Source organism: Oncorhynchus gorbuscha, linkage group LG23, assembly GCF_021184085.1.
Source record: "Oncorhynchus gorbuscha isolate QuinsamMale2020 ecotype Even-year linkage group LG23, OgorEven_v1.0, whole genome shotgun sequence".
In the NCBI taxonomy this organism is placed as follows: Eukaryota; Metazoa; Chordata; class Actinopteri; order Salmoniformes; family Salmonidae; genus Oncorhynchus; species Oncorhynchus gorbuscha.
Window position 1 is genome coordinate 2,647,698 of NC_060195.1, and position 25,464 is coordinate 2,673,161.

The 25,464-nt window shown below is 43.7% G+C and overlaps 1 protein-coding gene across 1 annotated transcript in view; it reads left to right on the forward strand.

Annotated features, from left to right (window-relative positions):
- Positions 1–24,391, forward strand: part of LOC124011298 (cysteinyl leukotriene receptor 1-like) — a 73,583-nt gene extending 49,192 nt beyond the window's left edge. The window contains exons 2-4 of the mRNA XM_046324525.1: positions 6,038–6,120; positions 23,069–23,254; positions 23,437–24,391. Coding sequence (XP_046180481.1) covers positions 6,040–6,120; positions 23,069–23,254; positions 23,437–24,270 — 1,101 coding nt within the window. The 5' untranslated portion in view covers positions 6,038–6,039 and the 3' untranslated portion in view covers positions 24,271–24,391. The remainder of the gene's footprint in view (positions 1–6,037; positions 6,121–23,068; positions 23,255–23,436) is intronic.
- Positions 24,392–25,464: the final 1,073 nt, after the last annotated feature.

Here is a 25,464-nt window from a genome sequence, read left to right on the forward strand (position 1 = left end):
CTGTCAGAACAGAACAGACTGACTCAATAGATGTTACTGTCAGAACAGAACAGTACTGACTCAATAGATGTTACTGTCAGAACAGAACAGACTGACCCAATAGATGTTACTGTCAGAACAGAACAGAACAGACCTGACCCAATAGATGTTACTGTCAGAACAGAACAGAACTGACCCAATAGATGTTACTGTCAGAACAGAACAGACCTGACCCAATAGATGTTACTGTCAGAACAGAACAGAACAGACCTGACCCAATAGATGTTACTGTCAGAACAGTACTGACTCAATAGATGTTACTGTCAGAACAGAACAGTACTGACTCAATAGATGTTACTGTCAGAACAGAACAGAACTCAGATGTTACTGTCAGAACAGTGACTCAATAGATGTTACTGTCAGAACAGAACAGACCTGACCCAATAGATGTTACTGTCAGAACAGAACAGAACAGACCTGACTCAATAGATGTTACTGTCAGAACAGAACAGACCTGACTCAATAGATGTTACTGTCAGAACAGTACTGACCCAATAATAGATGTTACTGTCAGAACAGAACAGTACTGACTCAATAGATGTTACTGTCAGAACAGAACAGAACTGACCTGACAATAGATGTTACTGTCAGAACAGAACAGTACTGACTCAATAGATGTTACTGTCAGAACAGAACAGACCTGACCCAATAGATGTTACTGTCAGAACAGAACAGAACAGACCTGACCCAATAGATGTTACTGTCAGAACAGAACAGAACAGACCCAATAGATGTTACTGTCAGAACAGAACAGACCTGACCCAATAGATGTTACTGTCAGAACAGAACAGAACAGACCTGACCCAATAGATGTTACTGTTACTGACTCAATAGATGTTACAGAACAGAACAGTACTGACTCAATAGATGTTACTGTCAGAACAGAACAGTACTGACTCAATAGATGTTACTGTCAGAACAGAACAGTACTGACTCAATAGATGTTACTGTCAGAACAGAACAGAACAGACCTGACTCAATAGATGTTACTGTCAGAACAGAACAGACCTGACTCAATAGATGTTACTGTCAGAACAGAACATACTGACTCAATAGATGTTACTGTCAGAACAGACAGAACTGTCAGTACTGACTCAATAGATGTTACTGTCAGAACAGAACAGTACTGACTCAATAGATGTTACTGTCAGAACAGAACAGACTGACTCAATAGACAGAACAGAACCAGACAATAGATGTTACTGTCAGAACAGAACAGAACAGACCTGACCCAATAGATGTTACTGTCAGAACAGAACAGAACAGACCCAATAGATGTTACTGACAGAACAGACCTGACCAATAGATGTTACTGTCAGAACAGAACAGAACAGACCTGACCCAATAGATGTTACTGTCAGAACAGAACAGACTGACAATAGATGTTACTGTCAGAACAGAACAGTACTGACTCAATAGATGTTACTGTCAGAACAGACTGACAGATGTTACTGTCAGAACCAGTACTGACTCAATAGATGTTACTGTCAGAACAGAACAATAGATGTTACTGACCCAATAGATGTTACTGTCAGAACAGAACAGACCCAATAGATGTTACTGTCAGAACAGAACAGAACTGACCTCATAGATGTTACTGTCAGAACAGAACAGTACTGACTCAATAGATGTTACTGTCAGAACAGAACAGACCTCAGAACAGAACAGACTGACTCAATAGATGTTACTGTCAGAACAGAACAGTACTGACTCAATAGATGTTACTGTCAGAACAGAACAGAACAGACCTGACCCAATAGATGTTACTGTCAGAACAGAACAGACCTGACCCAATAGATGTTACTGTCAGAACAGAACAGAACAGACCTGACCCAATAGATGTTACTGTCAGAACAGAACAGTACTGACCCAATAGATGTTACTGTCAGAACAGAACAGACTGACTCAATAGATGTTACTGTCAGAACAGAACAGACCTGACTCAATAGATGTTACTGTCAGAACAGAACAGTACACTCAATAGATGTTACTGTCAGAACAGAACAGTACTGACCCAATAGATGTTACTGTCAGAACAGAACAATAGATGTTACTGAACAGACCTGACCAATAGATGTTACTGTCAGAACAGAACAGTACTGACAGAACAGTACTGACTCAATAGATGTTACTGTCAGAACAGACAGACTGACCAATAGATGTTACTGTCAGAACAGAACAGACCTGACCCAATAGATGTTACTGTCAGAACAGAACAGTACTGACTCAATAGATGTTACTGTCAGAACAGAACTGTCAGAACAGAACAGACTGACCCAATAGATGTTACTGTCAGAACAGAACAGACCTGACCCAATAGATGTTACTGTCAGAACAGACCTGACTCAATAGATGTTACTGTCAGAACAGAACAGACCTGACTCAATAGATGTTACTGTCAGAACAGAACAGACCTGACCCAATAGATGTTACTGTCAGAACAGAACAGACCTACCTGACTGTCAATAGATGTTTACTGTCAGAACAGAACAGACCTGACTCAATAGATGTTACTGTCAGAACAGAACAGACCTGACTCAATAGATGTTACTGTCAGAACAGAACAGACCTGACTCAATAGATGTTACTCAGAACAGAACAGTACTGACTCAATAGATGTTACTGTCAGAACAGAACAGACCTGACCCAATAGATGTTACTGTCAGAACAGAACAGACCTGACCCAATAGATGTTACTGTCAGAACAGAACAGACCTGACTCAATAGATGTTACTGTCAGAACAGAACCCAATAGATGTTACTGTCAGAACAGAACAGACCTGACAATAGATGTTACTGTCAGAACAGACTGACTCAATAGACTGTCAGAACAGAACAGTACTGACTCAATAGATGTTACTGTCAGAACAGAACAGATGTTACCAGAACACCCAATAGATGTTACTGTCAGAACAGAACAGACCTGACTCAATAGATGTTACTGTCAGAACAGAACAGACCTGACTCAATAGATGTTACTGTCAGAACAGAACAGTACTGACTCAATAGATGTTACTGTCAGAACAGAACAGACTGACCCAATAGATGTTACTGTCAGAACAGAACAGACTGACTCAATAGATGTTACTGTCAGAACAGAACAGTACTGACCCAATAGATGTTACTGTCAGAACAGAACAGTACTGACCCAATAGATGTTACTGTCAGAACAGAACAGACTGACCCAATAGATGTTACTGTCAGAACAGAACAGTACTGACCCAATAGATGTTACTGTCAGAACAGACAGACTGACTCAATAGATGTTACTGTCAGAACAGAACAGTACTGACCCAATAGATGTTACTGTCAGAACAGAACAGACCTGACCCAATAGATGTTACTGTCAGAACAGAACAGACTGACCCAATAGATGTTACTGTCAGAACAGAACAGACCCCAATAGACTCAATAGATGTTACTGTCAGAACAGAACAGACCTGACTCAATAGATGTTACTGTCAGAACAGACCTGACCCAATAGATGTTACTGTCAGAACAGAACAGACCTGACCCAATAGATGTTACTGTCAGAACAGACCTGACCCAATAGATGTTACTGTCAGAACAGACCTGACTCAATAGATGTTACTGTCAGTACAGAACAGACCTGACTCAATAGATGTTACTGTCAGAACAGAACAGTACTGACTCAATAGATGTTACTGACAGAACAGACCTGACTCAATAGATGTTACTGTCAGAACAGAACAGACCTGACCCAATAGATGTTACTGTCAGAACAGAACAGTACTGACTCAATAGATGTTACTGTCAGAACAGAACAGACCTGACCCAATAGATGTTACTGTCAGAACAGAACAGTACTGACCCAATAGATGTTACTGTCAGAACAGAACAGACCTGACTCAATAGATGTTACTGACAGAACAGACCTGACTCAATAGATGTTACTGTCAGAACAGACCAGACCTGACTCAATAGATGTTACTGTCAGAACAGAACAGTACTGACGCAATAGATGTTACTGTCAGAACAGAACAGACCTGACTCAATAGCTGTTCTCTCCTCCTCGGAACTGACACAATGCCAAGCGTCGTCTGGAGTGGTGTAAAGCTTACACCATTGGACTCTGGAGCTGTGGAAACACATTCTATGGTATGATGAATAACGCTTCACCATCTGGCAGTCTGATGGACAAATCTGGGTTTTGCAGATGCCAGGAGAACGCTACCTGCCCCAATGCATAGTGCCAACTGTAAAGTTTGGTGGGGCTGTTTTTCATGGTTTGGGCCCCTTAGTTCCAGTGAAGGGAAATATTAACACTAAAGCATACAATTACATTGTAGACAATTCTATGCTTCTGTAACGGATGTGAAACGGCTAGCTTAGTTAGCTGGGATGCGTGCTAAATAGCGTTTAAATCGGTGACGTCTCTTGCTCTGAGACCTTGAAGTAGTAGTTCCCCTTGCTCTGCAAGGGCCGTGGCTTTTGTGGAGCGATGGGTAACGATGCTTCGTGGGTGACTGTTGTTGATGTGTGCAGATGGTCCCTGGTTCGCGCCCGGGTATGGGCGATGGGACGGTCTAAAGTTATACTGTTACATTGATGCTGTTGACCCGGATCACTGGTTGCTGCGGAAAAGGAGGAGGTCAAAAGGGGGGTGAGTGTAACGGATGTGAAACGGCTAGCTTAGTTAGCGGGGGTGCGTGCTAAATAGAGTTTCAATCGGTGAGGTCACTTGCTCTGAGACCTTGAAGTAGTAGTTCCCCTTGCTCTGCAAGGGCCGCGGCTTTTGTGGAGCGATGGGGAACGATGCTTCATGGTTGATGTGTGCAGAGGGTCCCTGGTTTGAGCCCGGGTATGGGCGAGGGGACAGTTTAAAGTAATCCTGTAACACTTCCAACTTTGTGGCAACAGTTTGGATTAGGCCCTTTCCTGTTTCAGCATGACAATGCCCCTGTGCACGAAGCGAGGTCCATACAGACATAGTTTGTCGAGATCAGTGTGGAAGAACTTGACTGGTCTGCACAGAGCCCTGACCTCAACCCCATCAAACACCTTTTGGATTAATTGGAATGCTGTCTGTGAACCAGGTCTTATCAGTGCCCGACCTCACTAATGCTCATGTCGCTGAATGGAAGCAAGAGCCTGCAGCAACATTCCGACAACTAGTGGAAAGCCTTCCCAGGACAGTGGGGGCTGTTATAGCAGCAAAGGTGGGGACCAACTCCATATTAATGATTTTGGAATGAGATATTTGATGAGCAGGTTTCCACATACTTTTGGTCTTGTGTATCTACTTCAAAATCACCAGAGCTTTTAAATATCACATTTATGTTATTTTACCAGCTAAATTGACTGAGAACACATTCTCATTTACAGCAACAACCTCGGGAATAGTTACAGGGGAGAGGAGGGGGATTAATGAGCCAAATGTAAACTGGGGATTATTAGGTGACCGTGATGGTTTGAGGGCCAGATTGGGAATTTAACCAGGACACCAGGGTTAACACCCCTACTCTACTCTTACCTCTACTCTAATGATGGGATGGGATGGGATCTTTAATGACCTTAGAGAGTCAGAACACCCATTTAACATCCCCCTACACAGGGCAGTGTCCCCAATCATTGCCTTAGGGCATTGGAATATTTTTTTAGACCAGAGGAAAGAGTGCTTCCTACTGGCCTTCCAACATCACTTTCAGCAGCATCTGGTCTCCCATTCTGGTCTCCCATTCTGGTCTCCCATCCAGGGAGTGACCAGGACCAAACCTGCTTCAGAAGCAAGCCAGCAGTGGTATGCAGGGTGGTATGCAGCTGGCTCCGTTTGGTCAAAACAAACATAAAACTACTGAATATGACTGGAAAACTGAAAGTGTTTCCTCGTTATGCCCTAGTATGGGATTCCTGTCATTGTTGAAAACCCCTCAAACTTTCTTTCATGATGTGCGGAGGCCTACCTGAACTCTGTAGAAACATGTTTTCTCATACTGTCTGTCTTCCTCTCTCTTTATGCTGTCTGTCTGTGTTACAGATATGGATCTAGAGGAGTTTGACAACGTGACTCTGAGGTACAACGTCACCAACTGTCCATCTATCGATGAATTCCGTAACCAGGTAACCATCTGTCTCCCTATCTGCCCCCCCCCCATGCATAGGCCAGATGCCCACTCATTGATATGCTTCTATTCTATGGCTGTGCAATGAGAGATACCACTAGCCAATCAATCTAACAGAAGCAGCATGTTCAGAGTAACCATGGTCCATGGGTCTATATATATATATATATATATGGAACTGTACAGTATTTGGAATGAGGATGACTGTACATCGCTTTGCATAAGTGTCTGCAAAATGACATAGCTACCATATAGTCATTACATGGAGAAAAATCAGACCTCTAATCTGAAAATGGATGACCCTCACTGAAACCCTTAACAAAGAGTTGATCTGTTTTGGAATGGGTGGCCAGTAATAAACTGGTCCTGGACATCTCTGATAAGTACACCTCTTGGCGGAAGGGACGCAACACCCTGCTACAACTCAACTCTCCATGGAGTGGAAAAGGTATGTGATCTTAGGCTTTATTAGGATTTATTTTACTTTTATTTATACAGGTTTCTTTCATTGAGATAACATCTCTTTTCCAAGAGAGACCAGGTCCAATAGCAGCAGGGGGAACAACGTTTCAGCATCTCTTTTCCAAGAGAGACCTAAGCCAATAGCAGCAGGGGGAACAACGTTTCAGCATCTCTTTTCCAAGAGAGACCAATAGCAGCAGGGGGAACAACGTTTCAGCATCTCTTTTCCAAGACAGACCTGGTCCAATAGCAGCAGGGGGAACAACGTTTCAGCATCTCTTTACCAAGAGAGACCTGGTCCAATAGCAGCAGGGGGAACAACGTTTCAGCATCTCTTTTCCAAGAGAGACCTGGTCCAATAGCAGCAGGGGGGAACAACGTTTCAGCATCTCTTTTCCAAGACAGACCTGGTCCAATAGCAGCAGGGGGAACAACGTTTCAGCATCTCTTTTCTAAGAGAGACCTGGTCCAATAGCAGCAGGGGGAACAACGTTTCAGCATCTCTTTTCTAAGAGAGACCAATAGCAGCAGGGGGAACAACGTTTCAGCATCTCTTTTCCAAGAGAGACCTGGTCCAATAGCAGCAGGGGGAACAACGTTTCAGCATCTCTTTTCCAAGAGAGACCTGGTCCAATAGCAGCAGGGGGAACAACGTTTCAGCATCTCTTTACCAAGAGAGACCTGGTCCAATAGCAGCAGGGGGAACAACGTTTCAGCATCTCTTTACCAAGAGAGACCTGGTCCAATAGCAGCAGGGGGAACAACGTTTCAGCATCTCTTTTCCAAGAGAGACCTGGTCCAATAGCAGCAGGGGGAACAACGTTTCAGCATCTCTTTTCCAAGAGAGACCTGGTCCAATAGCAGCAGGGGGAACAACGTTTCAGCATCTCTTTACCAAGAGAGACCTGGTCCAATAGCAGCAGGGGGAACAACGTTTCAGCATCTCTTTACCAAGAGAGACCTGGTCCAATAGCAGCAGGGGGAACAACGTTTCAGCATCTCTTTTCCAAGAGAGACCTGGTCCAATAGCAGCAGGGGGAACAACGTTTCAGCATCTCTTTTCCAAGAGAGACCTGGTCCAATAGCAGCAGGGGGAACAACGTTTCAGCATCTCTTTTCCAAGAGAGACCTGGTCCAATAACAGCAGGGGGAACAACGTTTCAGCATCTCTTTTCCAAGAGAGACCTGGTCCAATAGCAGCAGGGGGGAACAACGTTTCAGCATCTCTTTTCCAAGAGAGACCTGGTCCAATAGCAGCAGGGGGAACAACGTTTCAGCATCTCTTTTCCAAGAGAGACCTGGTCCAATAGCAGCAGGGGGAACAACGTTTCAGCATCTCTTTTCCAAGAGAGACCTTGTCCAATAGCAGCAGGGGGAACAACGTTTCAGCATCTCTTTTCCAAGAGAGACCTTGTCCAATAGCAGCAGGGGGAACAACGTTTCAGCATCTCTTTTCCAAGAGAGACCTGGTCCAATAGCAGCAGGGGAACAACGTTTCAGCATCTCTTTTCCAAGAGAGACCTAGTCCAATAGCAGCAGAGGGAACAACGTTTCAGGCAAAACTATTTACTAACACATTAAACAAAACTATAAACACACATACAGTACAACAAAAACAGTATACTTTAAAAACATGAAAGTCTTGACTAAAAACAGCTGGCCTAAAAACAAATACAATCTTCTATGATATATACATCGATCAAATCAAATCAAATCAAATTTATTTATATAGCCCTTCGTACATCAGCTGATATCTCAAAGTGCTGTACAGAAACCCAGCCTAAAACCCCAAACAGCAAACAATGCAGGTGTAAAAGCACGGTGGCTAGGAAAAACTCCCTAGAAAGGCCAAAACCTAGGAAGAAACCTAGAGAGGAACCGGGCTATGTGGGGTGGCCAGTCCTCTTCTGGCTGTGCCGGGTAGAGATTATAACAGAAAATGACCAAGATGTTCAAATGTTCATAAATGACCAGCATGGTCAAATAATAATAAGGCAGAACAGTTGAAACTGGAGCAGCAGCACAGTCAGGTGGACTGGGGACAGCAAGGAGCCATCATGTCAGGTAGTCCTGGGGCACGGTCCTAGGGCTCAGGTCCTCCGAGAGAGAGAAAGAAAGAGAGAATTAGAGAGAGCATATGTGGGGTGGCCAGTCCTCTTCTGGCTGTGCCGGGTGGAGATTATAACAGAACGTGGCCAAGATGTTCAAATGTTCATAAATGACCAGCATGGTTGAATAATAGTAAGGCAGAACAGTTGAAACTGGAGCAGGAGCATGGCCAGGTGGACTGGGGACAGCAAGGAGTCCTCATGTCAGGTAGTCCTGGGACATGGTCCTAGGGCCCAGGCCAGTTGAAACTGGAGCAGCAGCATGGCCAGGTGGACTGGGGACAGCAAGGAGTCATCATGTCAGGTAGTCCTGGGGCATGGTTCTAGGGCTCAGGTCCTCCGAGAGAGAGAAAGAAGGAGAGAAGGAGAGAATTAGAGAACGCGCACACTTAGATTTACACAGGACACCGAATAGGACAGGAGAAGTACTCCAGATAAACAAACTGACCCTAGCCCCCCGACACATAAACTACTGCAGCATAAATACTGGAGGCTGAGACAGGAGGGGTCAGGAGACACTGTGGCCCCATCCGAGGTGTTTAAACTCAAGTGTTTAAACTCCACCAACGAAACAAGATCATTACATTTTAAAATGTTCAGGAGAGAATTCCAGGACCACGGTGCTAAGTAACTAAAACTATTTCTAACCTTGACCTGTCCTAATTTTTGGTACTGTTAGAAGCAAATGAGAATGGGACCATAATAGATATTTATTTACTGACCTGACTAAAAAAAAGAACAGAGATAAAATGGCATTTTACCCAGTATGACCTTATAAATCAGTGTATACCAGTGTTTAAGACAACGCAAGGTCAATGACGTGCAGCCAACAGCGCTATAGAAATCATAATGATGTGTTAGACGTTTCTGATTTGTAATGAACATGAGGGCTGCATGATACACTGAATCAAGTGCTCTCACGGTAGTGGCTGAGGCCTGCATATATATAACATCACTACAATCTAATGTACATCATACCAGCTCCTTCCTGGCGTCAAAAGAAAAACAAGCCTTATGCCGGTAATATAATCCTATTTTCAGCTTGAGCTTCCTTATCAAGTTCTCTACATGCACAGTGAAGCTCAGCTTATCATCAACCCACACACCCAAATATTTGTACACTTTAACTTGCTCTATAGTATGTCCAACCAATGTGACAATGACATGATTTGTAACATGCCTGGCATGTGAAAATACCATGCATTTTGTTTTACCCGAATTTAGAATCAGCTTTAAATCATACAGATTCTGTTGTATGATGTTAAATGCTCGTTGGGTATTTTCAAAAGATAAACTATTAGCACTTGAATAATGAACAGCATCATCTGCATAAAAATGAACATCCGCTGTTTCAATTAGATTCCCAGTGTTGTTGATATACAAAATGAACAACAGTGGACCCAAAATAGAACCTTGCGGAACACCTGAGCACATCTCTATGGACTCAGAAGTAGACCTTTAGCTGCCTACTAACTAAGGACTCCAGTACCTTTGACAGTACAGACAATTTTGATATGGGTCGATAGTTGTCAAGTAGCGAAGGATCTCCACCTTTCAGGAGAGGCTGTACAAAAGCAGATTTCCATAAATTGGGGATTTCCTTAACATCAAGCGTGAGGTTAAAAATACATGTTAAGGGGGAGCAATGATGTCTGCAGCTAGGTGTAGGAGGTGGGGGTCTAGATCATCAGGACCAGGGGATTATTTTTTATCAATTTCTTTCAGGGCTTTAGACACTTCTGAAACAGAGAAGGATGAAAAGGAGAACCTGGTGAAGGAGTGCACAGGGGTGTCAGGTAAATTCATAGGGGGCTCAATTATACCTTTGACCTTTTCAAATAAACTGCCTGCATCTAAGAAATGCATATTCAAGGCTTTCAGGTTCTCTCAGTTACAATCTGTGTGTCGAACAACAATTGTTTGGGAAGCTGTGTATCTTTTCTGCACTCCAAACACTTCACTACTTGCCAAAATTTGGATGGATTATTTACATTTTGTGAAATAGATTTCAGGTAGTGTACTGCTTTCAATATACGGATCATAGCCACACCCATATTTCAAAGACGTTTAAAAGCCATCCAATCATCTGCCAAACTAGTCCCTCTTGCTTTAGCCCACATAGCATTTTGTTCCCTTATGATTTTTGTAAGTTCCTTAGTAAACCAAGGGTTCTCTCTGCCCTTAATCCTGCATTTATTTAAAGGGGCCTATTGCATGCATCCTGGAATGCGTTGTGGAAGTAAGAAAAGGATAGTTCAACATCAGGGATTAATTCCATTCTATTCCATTCAATGCTTGACACATCATGTAAAAAACCTGGAATATCAAACTGCTTCCAGTTTCTTTTCGTAATAACACGTGGAGATTTCTTAGGAATTTTACCATCTCTCACACAGGCAATAGCACAGTGATCACTTATGTAATTTGCAAAAATACCAAAAGCATTAAAATGATGGGGAGTATTTGTCACGGGATTCTTCCTGGGAAGGAGAGGCAGACCAAAAAGCAGCGTGGTTATAATTCATGGTTATTTAATAACGAAACTATACATTAATAAACTACAAAAACAAGAACTGTGAAAACCCGAAACAGTCCCGTGTGGTACAAACACTGACACAGGAGACAACCACCCACAAAACCCAACACCAAACAGGCTACCTAAATATGGTTCCCAATCAGAGACAATGACTAACACCTGCCTCTGATTGAGAACCATATCAGGCCAAACATAGAAATAGACAAACTAGACATATAACATAGAATGCCCCCTCAGTTCACACCCTGACCAAACAAAACATAGAAACATACAAAGCAAACTATGGTCAGGGTGTGACAGTATTGGTTAAGATCGAATCAATCAAGAGGATTTCAGAGGATATTTTATATTCAACCTCGTTACACTGTTGACAATCTGAGTGAGATTATAGGTATTGCACAGAATTTAAGTTGATCAGCGCTAGATGTTAACGAGTCCTGATTCAGATCACCCATCAGGACAAACTGATAACAATTTAAAAATACAATCCAGAGAGCCAACAGTAGCAGATGGAGGTCTATAACAACAAGATAAAACAATATTTAAAGATGAGCCAAGGTTTAGGTTCAAAGACAGATACTCTATAACAACAAGATACAACAATATATACATATACAGCACCACTACCCTTAGATTTACGATCTGTACAAAACACATTGTAACCATTTATGCCAATATTTTTGTCAGTAATAGATTTTTTAAGCCAGGTTTCAGAAAGCATAAATACTGTACATCAGGGTCGGCAGTTTTTATCCATATATTCACAAAATCAAGCTTCGGCAGAAGACTTCTTACATTTATATGCAAAAACTTCAGGCCACTCTGACTACTTAATTCGGGTAAGAATGTCAGGACCTGGTTTAGACTGGACATTTCCAGACAATAGAAGCAGCAAGATAATGGCAAGTCTAGATTGAGGGTTACAACATATGGATTTACAGACAGCAGTTGAAGGAGAATCCAGAGTCACCAGAGTCTTTAACGCCACATATTTCAGGAGATGTATGAAGTCCAGAGACATGGTTAAGTACCAAGAGAGAAAACACTCTGAAGTTTCCAAAACTGTTAAAATAATGTCTGTGAGTATAACAGGACTGATATTGCAGGCGAAAACCTGAGGAAAATCTATCCAGGAAGTGCTATTATTTTGAAATGGCTGTTTTTCCATTGAAAGCCTATGCACCATACAAAGCCTTATGACCCAGTTCAAGAGCTCTGTGGCTTCCTCTACATGTGACCAGTCTTTAGGCATTGATTCAGGCTTTTACTCTGAAAAATGAGGGCGAAACACCACTTTCAGGACAGTGGAAATTTCCAGACATGAGTCCTGCGTGTGACCGAGAGCACGTCTTTCTTGTTTTTAATTTTCTATCGACGAAGCTATTGTCCGGTTGAAATATGATCGATTATTTATGACATAAACAACCTGAGGATTGATTCTAAACATCGTTTGACATGTTTCTACGAACTTTTAAGGTACTTTTTGATTTTTCTTCTTGCCTGGTTACTACATGATTCCATATATGTTATTTGATAGTTTTAATGTCTTCACTATTATTCTACAATATAGAAAATAGTAAAAATAAAGAAAAACCCTTGAATGAGTAGGTGTGTCCAAAACTATGACTGGTACTGTAAGTATTCAGACCCTTTCCTATGAGACTCAATCGAGCTCAGGAGTAACATGTTTCCATTGATCATCCTTGAGATGTTTCTACAACTTGGAGTCCACCTGTGGTAAATTCAGTTGATTGGATATGATTTGGAAAGGCACACACCAGTCTCTTAAAGGTCCCACAGTTTACAGTGCATGTCAGTGCAAAAACAAAGACATGAGGGTCAAAGGAATTGCCTGTAGAACTCCTGAGACTGGTTTATGTCGAGGCACAAAAACCTTTTTGTTACCAGGTGTATCTGTTTGTTACCAGGTGTTTCTGTCTCTCCAGGTGTTTCTGTCTCTCCAGGTGTATCTGTTTGTTACCAGGTGTTTCTGTCTCTCCAGGCGTATCTGTTTGTTACCAGGTGTTTCTGTCTCTCCAGGTGTATCTGTTTGTTACCAGGTGTTTCTCTCTCCAGGTGCATCTATTTGTGTATCTGTTTGTTACCAGGTGTTTGTCTCTCCAGGTGTATCTGTTTGTTACCAGGTGTTTCTCTCTCCAGGTGCATCTATTTGTGTATCTGTTTGTTACCAGGTGTTTGTCTCTCCAGGTGTATCTGTTTGTTACCAGGTGTTTCTCTCTCCAGGTGCATCTATTTGTGTATCTGTTTGTTACCAGGTGTTTGTCTCTCCAGGTGTATCTGTTTGTTACCAGGTGTTTGTCTCTCCAGGTGTATCTGTTTGTTACCAGGTGTTTGTCTCTCCAGGTGTATCTCAAATCAAATCAAATCGAATTTTATTTGTCACATACACATGGTTAGCAGATGTTAATGCGAGTGTAGCGAAATGCTTGTGCTTCTAGTTCCGACAATGCAGTGATAACCAACAAGTAATCTAACTAACAATTCCAAAACTACTGTCTTATACACAGTGTAAGGGGATAAGGAACATGTACATAAGGATATATGAATGAGTGATGGTACAGAGCAGCATACAGTAGATGGTATCGAGTACAGTATATACATATGAGATGAGTGTGTAGACAAAGTAAACAAAGTGGCATAGTTAAAGTGGCTAGTGATACATGTGTTACATAAGGATGCAGTCGATGATGTAGAGTACAGTATATACATATGCATATGAGATTAATAATGTAGGGTAAGTAACATTATATAAGGTAGCATTGTTTAAAGTGGCTAGTGATATATTTACATCATTTCCCATCAATTCCCATTATTAAAATGGCTGGAGTTGGGTCAGTGTCAATGACAGTGTGTTGGCAGCAGCCACTCAGTGTTAGTGGTGGCTGTTTAACAGTCTGATGGCCTTGAGATAGAAGCTGTTTTTCAGTCTCTCGGTCCCAGCTTTGATGCACCTGTACTGACCTCGCCTTCTGGATGATAGCGGGGTGAACAGGCAGTGGTTCGGGTGGTTGATGTCCTTGATGATCTTTATGGCCTTCCTGTAACAACGGGTGGTGTAGGTGTCCTGGAGGGCAGGTAGTTTGCCCCCGGTGATGCGTTGTGCAGTCCTCACTACCCTCTGGAGAGCCTTACGGTTGAGGGCGGAGCAGTTGCCGTACCAGGCGGTGATACAGCCCGCCAGGATGCTCTCGATTGTGCATCTGTAGAAGTTTGTGAGTGCTTTTGGTGACAAGCCGAATTTCTTCAGCCTCCTGAGGTTGAATAGGCGCTGCTGCGCCTTCTTCACGACGCTGTCAGTGTGAGTGGACCAATTCAGTTTGTCTGTGATGTGTATGCCGAGGAACTTAAAACTAGCTACCCTCTCCACTACTGTTCCATCGATGTGGATAGGGGGGTGTTCCCTCTGCTGTTTCCTGAAGTCCACAATCATCTCCTTAGTTTTGTTGACGTTGAGTGTGAGGTTATTTTCCTGACACCACACTCCGAGGGCCCTCACCTCCTCCCTGTAGGCCGTCTCGTCGTTGTTGGTAATCAAGCCTACCACTGTTGTGTCGTCCGCAAACTTGATGATTGAGTTGGAGGCGTGCGTGGCCACGCAGTCGTGGGTGAACAGGGAGTACAGGAGAGGGCTCAGAACGCACCCTTGTGGGGCCCCCGTGTTGAGGATCAGCGGGGAGGAGATGTTGTTGCCTACCCTCACCACCTGGGGGCGGCCCGTCAGGAAGTCCAGTACCCAGTTGCACAGGGCGGGGTCGAGACCCAGGGTCTCGAGCTTGATGACGAGCTTGGAGGGTACTATGGTGTTGAATGCCGAGCTGTAGTCGATGAACAGCATTCTCACATAGGTATTCCTCTTGTCCAGGTGGGTTAGGGCAGTGTGCAGTGTGGTTGAGATTGCATCGTCTGTGGACCTATTTGGGCGGTAAGCAAATTGGAGTGGGTCTAGGGTGTCAGGTAGGGTGGAGGTGATATGGTCCTTGACTAGTCTCTCAAAGCACTTCATGATGACGGAAGTGAGTGCTACGGGGCGGTAGTCGTTTAGCTCAGTTACCTTAGCTTTCTTGGGAACAGGAACAATGGTGGCCCTCTTGAAGCATGTGGGAACAGCAGACTGGTATAGGGATTGATTGAATATGTCCGTAAACACACCGGCCAGCTGGTCTGCGCATGCTCTGAGGGCGCGGCTGGGGATGCCGTCTGGGCCTGCAGCCTTGCGAGGGTTAACACGTTTAAATGTCTTACTCACCTCGGCTGCAGTGAAGGAGAGACCGCATGTTTCCGTTGCAGGCCGTGTCAGTGGCACTGTATTGTCCTCAAAGCGGGCAAAAAAGTTATTTAGTCTGCCTGGGAGCAAGACATCCTGGTCCGTGACTGGGCTGGATATCTGTTTGTTACCAGGTGTTTCTGTCTCTCCAGGTGTATCTGTTTGTTACCAGGTGTTTGTCTCTCCAGGTGCATCTGTTTGTTACCAGGTGTTTGTCTCTCCATGTGTATCTGTTTGTTACCAGGTGTTTGTCTCTCCAGGTGTATCTGTTTGTTACCAGGTGTTTCTGTCTCTCCAGGTGTATCTGTTTGTTACCAGGTGTTTCTGTCTCTCCAGGTGTATCTGTGTGTTACCAGGTGTTTGTCTCTCCAGGTGTATCTGTTTGTTACCAGGTGTTTGTCTGGTGCTCTCCAGGTGTTTGTCTCTCCATCTGTTTGTTACCAGGTGTTTGTCTCTCCAGGTGTATCTGTTTGTTACCAGGTGTTTGTCTCTCCAGGTGTATCTGTTTGTTACCAGGTGTTTGTCTCTCCAGGTGTATCTGTTTGTTACCAGGTGTTTCTGTCTCTCCAGGTGTATCTGTTTGTTACCAGGTGTTTCTGTCTCTCCAGGTGTATCTGTTTGTTACCAGGTGTTTGTCTCTCCAGGTGTATCTGTTTGTTACCAGGTGTTTGTCTCTCCAGGTGCATCTATTTGTGTATATATTTGTTATCAGGTGTTTGTCTCTCCAGGTGTATCTGTTTGTTACCAAGTGTTTGTCTCTCCAGGTGTATCTGTTTGTTACCAGGTGTTGGTCTCTTCAGGTGTATCTGTTTGTTACCAGGTGTTTGTCTCTCCAGGTGTATCTGTTTGTTACCAGGTGTTTCTGTCTCTCCAGGTGTCTCTGTTTGTTACCAGGTGTTTCTCTCTCTCCAGGTGTATCTGTTTGTTACCAGGTGTTTCTGTCTCTCCAGGTGTATCTGTTTGTTACCAGGTGTTTCTGTCTCTCCAGGTGTATCTGTTTGTTACCAGGTGTTTCTGTCTCTCCAGGTGTATCTGTTTGTTACCAGGTGTTTGTCTCTCCAGGTGTATCTGTTTGTTACCAGGTGTTTCTGTCTCTCCAGGTGTATCTGTTTGTTACAAGGTGTTTGTCTCTCCAGGTGTATCTGTTTGTTACCAGGTGTTTCTGTCTCTCCAGGTGCATCTATTTGTGTATCTGTTTGTTACCAGGTGTTTCTCTCTCTCCAGGTGTATCTGTTTGTTACCAGGTGTTTCTGTCTCTCCAGGTGTATCTGTTTGTTACCAGGTGTTTCTGTCTCTCCAGGTGTATCTGTTTGTTACCAGGTGTTTTTCTCTCCAGGTGCATCTATGTGTATCTGTTTGTTACCAGGTGTTTGTCTCTCCAGGTGCATCTATTTGTGTATCTGTTTGTTACCAGGTGTTTGTCTCTCCAGGTGTATCTGTTTGTTACCAGGTGTTTCTCTCTCCAGGTGCATCTATTTGTGTATCTGTTTGTTACCAGGTGTTTGTCTCTCCAGGTCCAGGTGTTTGTCTCTCCATCTGTTTGTTACCAGGTGTTTGTCTCTCCAGGTGTATCTGTTTGTTACCAGGTGTTTCTGTCTCTCCAGGTGTATCTGTTTGTTACCAGGTGTTTCTGTCTCTCCAGGTGTATCTGTTTGTTACCAGGTGTTTTTGTTTGTCTCTCCAGGTGTATCTGTTTGTTACCAGGTGTTTCTGTCTCTCCAGGTGTATCTGTTTGTTACCAGGTGTTTCTGTCTCTCCAGGTGTATCTGTTTGTTACCAGGTGTTTGTCTCTCCAGGTGTATCTGTTTGTTACCAGGTGTTTGTTTGTTACTCTCTCAGGTGTATCTGTTTGTTACCAGGTGTTTCTGTCTCTCCAGGTGTATCTGTTTGTTACCAGGTGTTTGTCTCTCCAGGTGTATCTGTTTGTTACCAGGTGTTTGTCTCTCCAGGTGTATCTGTTTGTTACCAGGTGTTTGTCTCTCCAGGTGCATCTATTTGTGTATCTATTTGTTACCAGGTGTTTGTCTCTCCAGGTGTATCTGTTTGTTACCAGGTGTTTGTCTCTCCAGGTGTATCTGTTTGTTACCAGGTGTTTGTCTCTCCAGGTGTATCTGTTTGTTACCAGGTGTTTGTCTCTCCAGGTGTATCTGTTTGTTACCAGGTGTTTGTCTCCAGGTCTCCAGGTGTATCTGTTTGTTACCAGGTGTTTGTCTCTCCAGGTGTATCTGTTTGTTACCAGGTGTTTGTCTCTCTCAGGTGTATCTGTTTGTTACCAGGTGTTTGTCTCTCCAGGTGTATCTGTTTGTTACCAGGTGTTTGTCTCTCCAGGTGTATCTGTTTGTTACCAGGTGTTTCTCTCCAGGTGTTTGTCTCTCCAGGTGTATCTGTTTGTTACCAGGTGTTTGTCAGGTGTTGGTCTCTCCAGGTGTATCTGTTTGTTACCAGGTGTTTGTCTCTCCAGGTGTATCTGTTTGTTACCAGGTGTTTCTGTCTCTCCAGGTGTATCTGTTTGTTACCAGGTGTTTGTCTCTCCAGGTGCATCTGTTTGTTACCAGGTGTTTGTCTCTCCAGGTGTATCTGTTTGTTACCAGGTGTTCTGTTTGTTACCAGGTGTTTGTCTCTCCAGGTGTATCTGTTTGTTACCAGGTGTTTCTGTCTCTCCAGGTGTATCTGTTTGTTACCAGGTGTTTGTCTCTCCAGGTGTATCTGTTTGTTACCAGGTGTTTGTCTCTCCAGGTGTATCTGTTTGTTACCAGGTGTTTGTCTCTCCAGGTGTATCTGTTTGTTACCAGGTGTTTGTCTCTCCAGGTGTATCTGTTTGTTACCAGGTGTTTGTCTCTCCAGGTGTATCTGTTTGTTACCAGGTGTTTGTCTCTCCAGGTGTATCTGTTTGTTACCAGGTGTTTCTGTCTCTCCAGGTCTCCAGGTGTATCTGTTTGTTACCAGGTGTTTCTGTCTCTCCAGGTGTATCTGTTTGTTACCAGGTGTTTCTGTCTCTCCAGGTGTATCTGTTTGTTACCAGGTGTTTGTCTCTCCAGGTGTATCTGTTTGTTACCAGGTGTTTGTCTCTCCAGGTGCATCTATTTGTGTATCTGTTTGTTACCAGGTGTTTGTCTCTCCAGGTGTATCTGTTTGTTACCAGGTGTTTGTCTCTCCAGGTGCATCTGTTTGTTACCAGTGTATCTGTTTGTTACCAGGTGTTTGTCTCTCCAGGTGTATCTGTTTGTTACCAGGTGTTTGTCTCTCCAGGTGTATCTGTTTGTTACCAGGTGTTTGTCTCTCCAGGTGTATCTGTTTGTTACCAGGTGTTTCTGTCTCTCCAGGTGTATCTGTTTGTTACCAGGTGTTTGTCTCTCCAGGTGTATCTGTTTGTTACCAGGTGTTTCTGTCTCTCCAGGTGTATCTGTTTGTTACCAGGTGTTTCTGTCTCTCCAGGTGTATCTGTTTGTTACCAGGTGTTTGTCTCTCCAGGTGTATCTGTTTGTTACCAGGTGTTTGTCTCTGTATCTGTTTGTTACCAGGTCTCTCCAGTATCTGTTTGTTACCAGGTGTTTCTGTCTCTCCAGGTGTATCTGTGTGTTACCAGGTGTTTGTCTCTCCAGGTGTATCTGTTTGTTACCAGGTGTTTGTCTCTCCAGGTGTATCTGTTTGTTACCAGGTGTTTGTCTCTCCAGGTGCATCTATTTGTGTATCTATTTGTTATCAGGTGTTTGTCTCTCCAGGTGTATCTGTTTGTTACCAAGTGTTTGTCTCTCCAGGTGTATCTGTTTGTTACCAGGTGTTTGTCTCTCCAGGTGTATCTTTTTGTTACCAGGTGTTTGTCTCTCTAGGCGTATCTGTTTGTTACCAGGTGTTTGTCTCTCTCCAGGTGTATCTGTTTGTTACCAGGTGTTTGTCTCTCCAGGTGTATCTGTTTCTTACCAGGTGTTTCTCTCTCTCCAGGTGTATCTGTTTGTTACAAGGTGTTTGTCTCTCCAGGTGTATCTGTTTGTTACCAGGTGTTTCTGTCTCTCCAGGTGTATCTGTTTGTTACCAGGTGTTTCTGTCTCTCCAGGTGTATCTGTTTGTTACCAGGTGTTTGTCTCTCCAGGTGTATCTGTTTGTTACCAGGTGTTTGTCTCTCCAGGTGTATCTGTTTGTTACCAGGTGTTTCTGTCTCTCCAGGTGTATCTGTTTGTTACCAGGTGTTTGTCTCTCCAGGTGTATCTGTTTGTTACCAGGTGTTTGTCTCTCCAGGTGCATCTATTTGTGTATCTGTTTGTTACCAGGTGTTTCTGTCTCTCCAGGTGCATCTATTTGTGTATCTGTTTGTTACCAGGTGTTTGTCTCTCCAGGTGCATCTATTTGTTATGTTTCTGTCTCTCCAGGTGTATCTGTTTGTTACCAGGTGTTTGTCTCTCCAGGTGCATCTATTTGTGTATCTGTTTGTTACCAGTTGTTTGTCTCTCCAGGTGCATCTATTTATGTATCTGTTTGTTACCAGTTGTTTGTCTCTCCAGGTGCATCTATTTATGTATCTGTTTGTTACCAGTTGTTTGTCTCTCCAGGTGCATCTATTTGTGTTTCTGTTTGTTACCAGGTGTTTCTGTCTCTCCAGGTGTATCTGTTTGTTATCTGTTTGTTCTCAGGTGTATCTGTTTGTTACCAGGTGTTTCTATCTCTCCAGTGTATCTGTTTGTTACCAGGTGTTTGTCTCTCCATGTGCATCTATTTGTGTATCTGTTTGTTACCAGGTGTTTGTCTCTCCAGGTGCATCTATTTGTGTATCTATTTGTTACCAGGTGTTCTGTCTCTCCAGGTGCATCTATTTGTGTATCTGTTTGTTACCAGGTGTTTGTCTCTCCAGGTGCATCTATTTGTGTATCTGTTTGTTACCAGGTGTTTGTCTCTCCAGGTGCATCTATTTGTGTATCTGTTTGTTACCAGGTGTTTGTCTCTCCAGGTGCATCTATTTGTGTATCTGTTTGTCTCTCCAGGTGTTCTGTTTGTTACCAGGTGTTTCTATTTGTGTATCTGTTTGTTACCAGGTGTTTCTGTCTCTCCAGGTGCATCTATTTGTGTATCTGTTTGTTACCAGGTGAATCTGTCTCTCCAGGTGCATCTATTTGCGTATCTATTTGTTACCAGGTGTATCTGTCTCTCCAGGTTCATCTATTTGTGTATCTGTTTGTTACCAGGTGAATCTGTCTCTCCAGGTGTTTCATCTGTTTGTTATCTGTTTGTTACCAGGTGTTTGTTTGTTACCAGGTGTTCTGTTTGTGTATCTATTTGTCCCAGGTGTTTGTCTCTCCAGGTATATCTCTAAGCGTATCTATTTGTCCCAGGTGTTTGTCTCTCCAGGTATATCTATAAGCGTATCTATTTGTTACCAGGTGTTTGTCTCTCCAGGTGCATCTATTTGTGTATCTGTTTGTTACCAGGTGTTTGTCTCTCCAGGTGTATCTGTTTGTTACCAGGTGTTTGTCTCTCCAGGTGTATCTGTTTGTTACCAGGTGTTTGTCTCTCCAGGTGTATCTGTTTGTTACCAGGTGTTTGTCTCTCCAGGTGTATCTGTTTGTTACCAGGTGTTTGTCTCTCCAGGTGAATCTGTTTGTTACCAGGTGTATCTGTTTGTTACCAGGTGTTTGTCTCTCCAGGTGTATCTGTTTGTTACCAGGTGTTTGTCTCTCCAGGTGTATCTGTTTGTTACCAGGTGTTTGTCTCTCCAGGTGTATCTGTTTGTTACCAGGTGTTTGTCTCTCCAGGTGTATCTGTTTGTTACCAGGTGTTTGTCTCTCCAGGTGTATCTGTTTGTTACCAGGTGTTTGTCTCTCCAGGTGTATCTGTTTGTTACCAGGTGTTTGTCTCTCCAGGTGTATCTGTTTGTTACCAGGTGTATCTGTTTGTTACCAGGTGTTTGTCTCTCCAGGTGTATCTGTTTGTTACCAGGTGTTTGTCTCTCCAGGTGTATCTGTTTGTTACCAGGTGTTTGTCTCTCCAGGTGTATCTGTTTGTTACCAGGTGTTTGTCTCTCCAGGTGTATCTGTTTGTTACCAGGTGTTTGTCTCTCCAGGTGTATCTGTTTGTTACCAGGTGTTTGTCTCTCCAGGTGTATCTGTTTGTTACCAGGTGTTTGTCTCTCCAGGTGTATCTGTTTGTTACCAGGTGTTTGTCTCTCCAGGTGTATCTGTTTGTTACCAGGTGTTTGTCTCTCCAGGTGTATCTGTTTGTTACCAGGTGTTTGTCTCTCCAGGTGTATCTGTTTGTTACCAGGTGTTTGTCTCTCCAGGTGTATCTGTTTGTTACCAGGTGTTTGTCTCTCCAGGTGTATCTGTTTGTTACCAGGTGTTTGTCTCTCCAGGTGTATCTGTTTGTTACCAGGTGTTTGTCTCTCCAGGTGTATCTGTTTGTTACCAGGTGTTTGTCTCTCCAGGCATATCTGTTTGTTACCAGGTGTTTGTCTCTCCAGGTGTATCTGTTTGTTACCAGGTGTTTCTGTCTCTCCAAGTGTATCTGTTTGTTACCAGGTGTTTGTCTCTCCAGGTGTATCTGTTTGTTACCAGGTGTTTGTCTCTCCAGGTGCATCTATTTGTGTATCTGTTTGTTACCAGGTGTTTCTGTCTCTCCAGGTGTATATGTTTGTTACCAGGTGTTTCTGTCTCTCCAGGCGTATCTGTTTGTTACCAGGTGTTTGTTTCTCCAGGTGTATCTGTTTGTTACCAGGTGTTTGTCTCTCCAGGTGTATCTGTTTGTTACCAGGTGTTTGTCTCTCCAGGTGTATCTGTTTGTTACCAGGTGTTTCTGTCTCTCCAGGTGTATCTGTTTGTTACCAGGTGTTTCTGTCTCTCCAGGTGTATCTGTTTGTTACCAGGTGTTTGTCTCTCCAGGTGTATCTGTTTGTTACCAGGTGATTCTGTCTCTCCAGGTGTATCTGTTTGTTACCAGGTGATTCTGTCTCTCCAGGTGTATTACTGTTTGTTCTCCAGGTGTTTTTGTTACTGTCTCTCCAGGTGTATCTGTTTGTTACCAGGTGTTTCTGTCTCTCCAGGTGTATCTGTTTGTTACCAGGTGTTTGTCTCTCCAGGTGTATCTGTTTGTTACCAGGTGTTTCTGTTTTCTCCAGGTGCATCTATTTGGTGTATCTGTTTGTTACCAGGTGTTTCTCTCTCTCCAGGTGTATCTGTTTGTTACCAGGTGTTTCTGTCTCTCCAGGTGTATCTGTTTGTTACCAGGTGTTTCTCTCTCTCCTGGTGTGTCTGTTTGTTACCAGGTGTTTCTGTCTCTCCAGGTGTATCTGTTTGTTACCAGGTGTTTGTCTCTCCAGGTGTATCTGTTTGTTACCAGGTGTTTGTCTCTCCAGGTGTATCTATTTGTGTATATATTTGTTACCAGGTGTTTGTCTCTCCAGGTGCATCTGTTTGTTACCAGGTGTTTGTCTCTCCAGGTGTATCTGTTTGTTACCAGGTGTTTCTGTCTCTCCAGGTGCATCTGTTTGTTACCAGGTGTTTGTCTCCCCAGGTGTATCTGTTTGTTACCAGGTGTATCTGTTTGTTACCAGGTGTTTCTGTCTCTCCAGGTGTACTCTACGGTGTACTCTATCATCACCGTGTTCGGCCTGGCCGGTAATGGGTTCGCCTTGTTGGTTCTGGTTAAAACCTTCCGTCAGCGTTCTGCGTTCCACATCTACATGTTGAACCTGGCCGTGTCCGACCTACTGTGTGTCTCCACGCTGCCGCTACGGGTCCTCTACTACGTTAATAAGGTAGGACTATTTCTATAATAGGTGAGTTGTTGACATGCGCATTTCACTTGACTTTTACAGGTATTTTACTTCGGGGAAACTGTCTTTAAAAGGCACATTGTCAACAAAGCACATTTGAATGAATCCCGGTCTTTAAGATGCTATTAAAATAAATGATTGTTGTGGTTGACCCTCTCCCTCAGGGTCATTGGAACCTGGGAGACTTCCTGTGCAGACTTTCGTCCTATGCCCTCTACGTGAACCTCTACTGCAGCGTGTTCTTCATGACTGCCATGTCCGTCACACGCTTCCTCGCCATCGTGTTCCCCGTGCAGAACCTGCGCCTGGTCTCAGAGCGTCGTGCCCGTCTAGTGTGTGTCTGTATCTGGGTGTTCATCTGCACTGTCTCCTCCCCCTTCCTCATGACTGGTCAACACCTCCACCCAGCCACCAATAAGACCAAGTGCTTCGAGCCTCCAGAGCGCAGAACAGGGGGCGGGCTTAATAAGCTCATCATGCTCAACTACTTATCATTGGCTGTGGGCTTCGTCCTTCCCTTCCTGGTCATCCTGCTGTGCTACGTCGGGATCATTCGGGCCCTGCTGTCACGGCAACATACTGCACAGCGCCAGAAGGGGGCGGGGTCTAAGGCTATCCGAATGATCGTCATTGTGATGCTGGCATTCCTGCTGTGCTTCATGCCGTACCACATCCAGCGCTCCGTCCACCTCAGCTTCCTGTCCCAGACTGCCACTTCCTGTTCGGAGCTGGTGTACATGCAGAAGAGTGTGGTGGTGACACTCTGTCTGGCTGCCTCCAACTCCTGCTTCGACCCTCTGCTCTACTTCTTCTCTGGAGAGGGCTTCAGACGACGCCTGTCAAGCTTCAGGTCCACTATCAGGACACAGAGACAACCGCAGAGACAGGGGGCACAGCCACCGCTGGGGAGGGCAACAAAGAGAGAGAGAGAACCGGTCCTACCCAGCACAGCAGAGACAAAGGGCACAGCCACCCCTGGGGAGGGGAACAAGCTATAGGGGAGAGAGAAAGAGAGTTAATCTGTCTAGTGTCTGTGTTCTTTTGCCCATCTTAATATTTTCTTTTTTTTGGCCAGTCTGAGATATGGCTTTCTCTTTGCAACACTGCCTAGAAGGCCAGCATCCCAGAGTCACCTCTTCACTGTTGACATTGAGACTGGTGTTTTGCGGGTACTATTTAACTTCTTATGGTATAGGGGACGCTTGCGTCCCCCTTTGCCAAAAGCCAGGGAAAATGCAGTGCGGCAAATTCAAATAAAATTCTGGAAAAATCTAACATTAAATCACACATCTAAGATACTAAATTAAAGCTACACTCGTTGTGAATCCAGCCAACATGTCAGATTTTTAAAAGGCTTTTCGGCGAAAGCATAAGAAGCTATTATCTGAGGATAGTACAGCAGTAAACAAAGAGGTTAGCATATTTCAACCCCTGCAGGCGCTACACAAAACGTAGAAATAAAATATAAAACATGCCTTACCTTTGAAGAGCTTCTTTTGTTGGCACTCCAATATGTCCCATAAACATCACAATTGGTCCTTTTGATCGATTCATTCCCATCCATATATATCCAAAATGTCCATTTATTTGGCGCATTTGATCCAGAAAAAAACAGCTTCCAAATTAGCGCAACATCACTACAAAATATTTCAAAAGTTACCTGTAAATTTTGCCAAAAACATTTCAAACTACTTTTGTTATACTACTTTAGGTATTTTTAAACGTTAATAATCGATCAAATTGAAGACGGGTCTATCTGTGTTCAATACAGGAAGACAACAAACCAAGCTACTTTTCAAGTCTTGCGCAACTCTCAACAGTGTTACCCAGTTCCTAGATGGCCGTACTTCTTCATTGCACAAAGGAATAACCTCAAACAAATTCCAAAGGCTGGTGACATCCAGTGGAAGCGGTAGGAACTGAAAACAAGTTCCTAAGTAATATTGTTAACCAATGAGAAAATCACTGGACAGAGACCTACTCCCTGTGAAGGGAGTAGTACATGGCGTTGTACGAGATCTTAATTTTCTTGGCAATTTCTCACATGGAATAGCCTTCATTTCTCAGAACAAGAATAGACTGACAAGTTTCAGTAGAAAGGTCTTTGATTCTGGCCATGTTTTGTCTGTAATCGAACCCAAAAATGCTGATGCTACAGATACTCAACTAGTCTAAAGAAACCCCGTTTTATT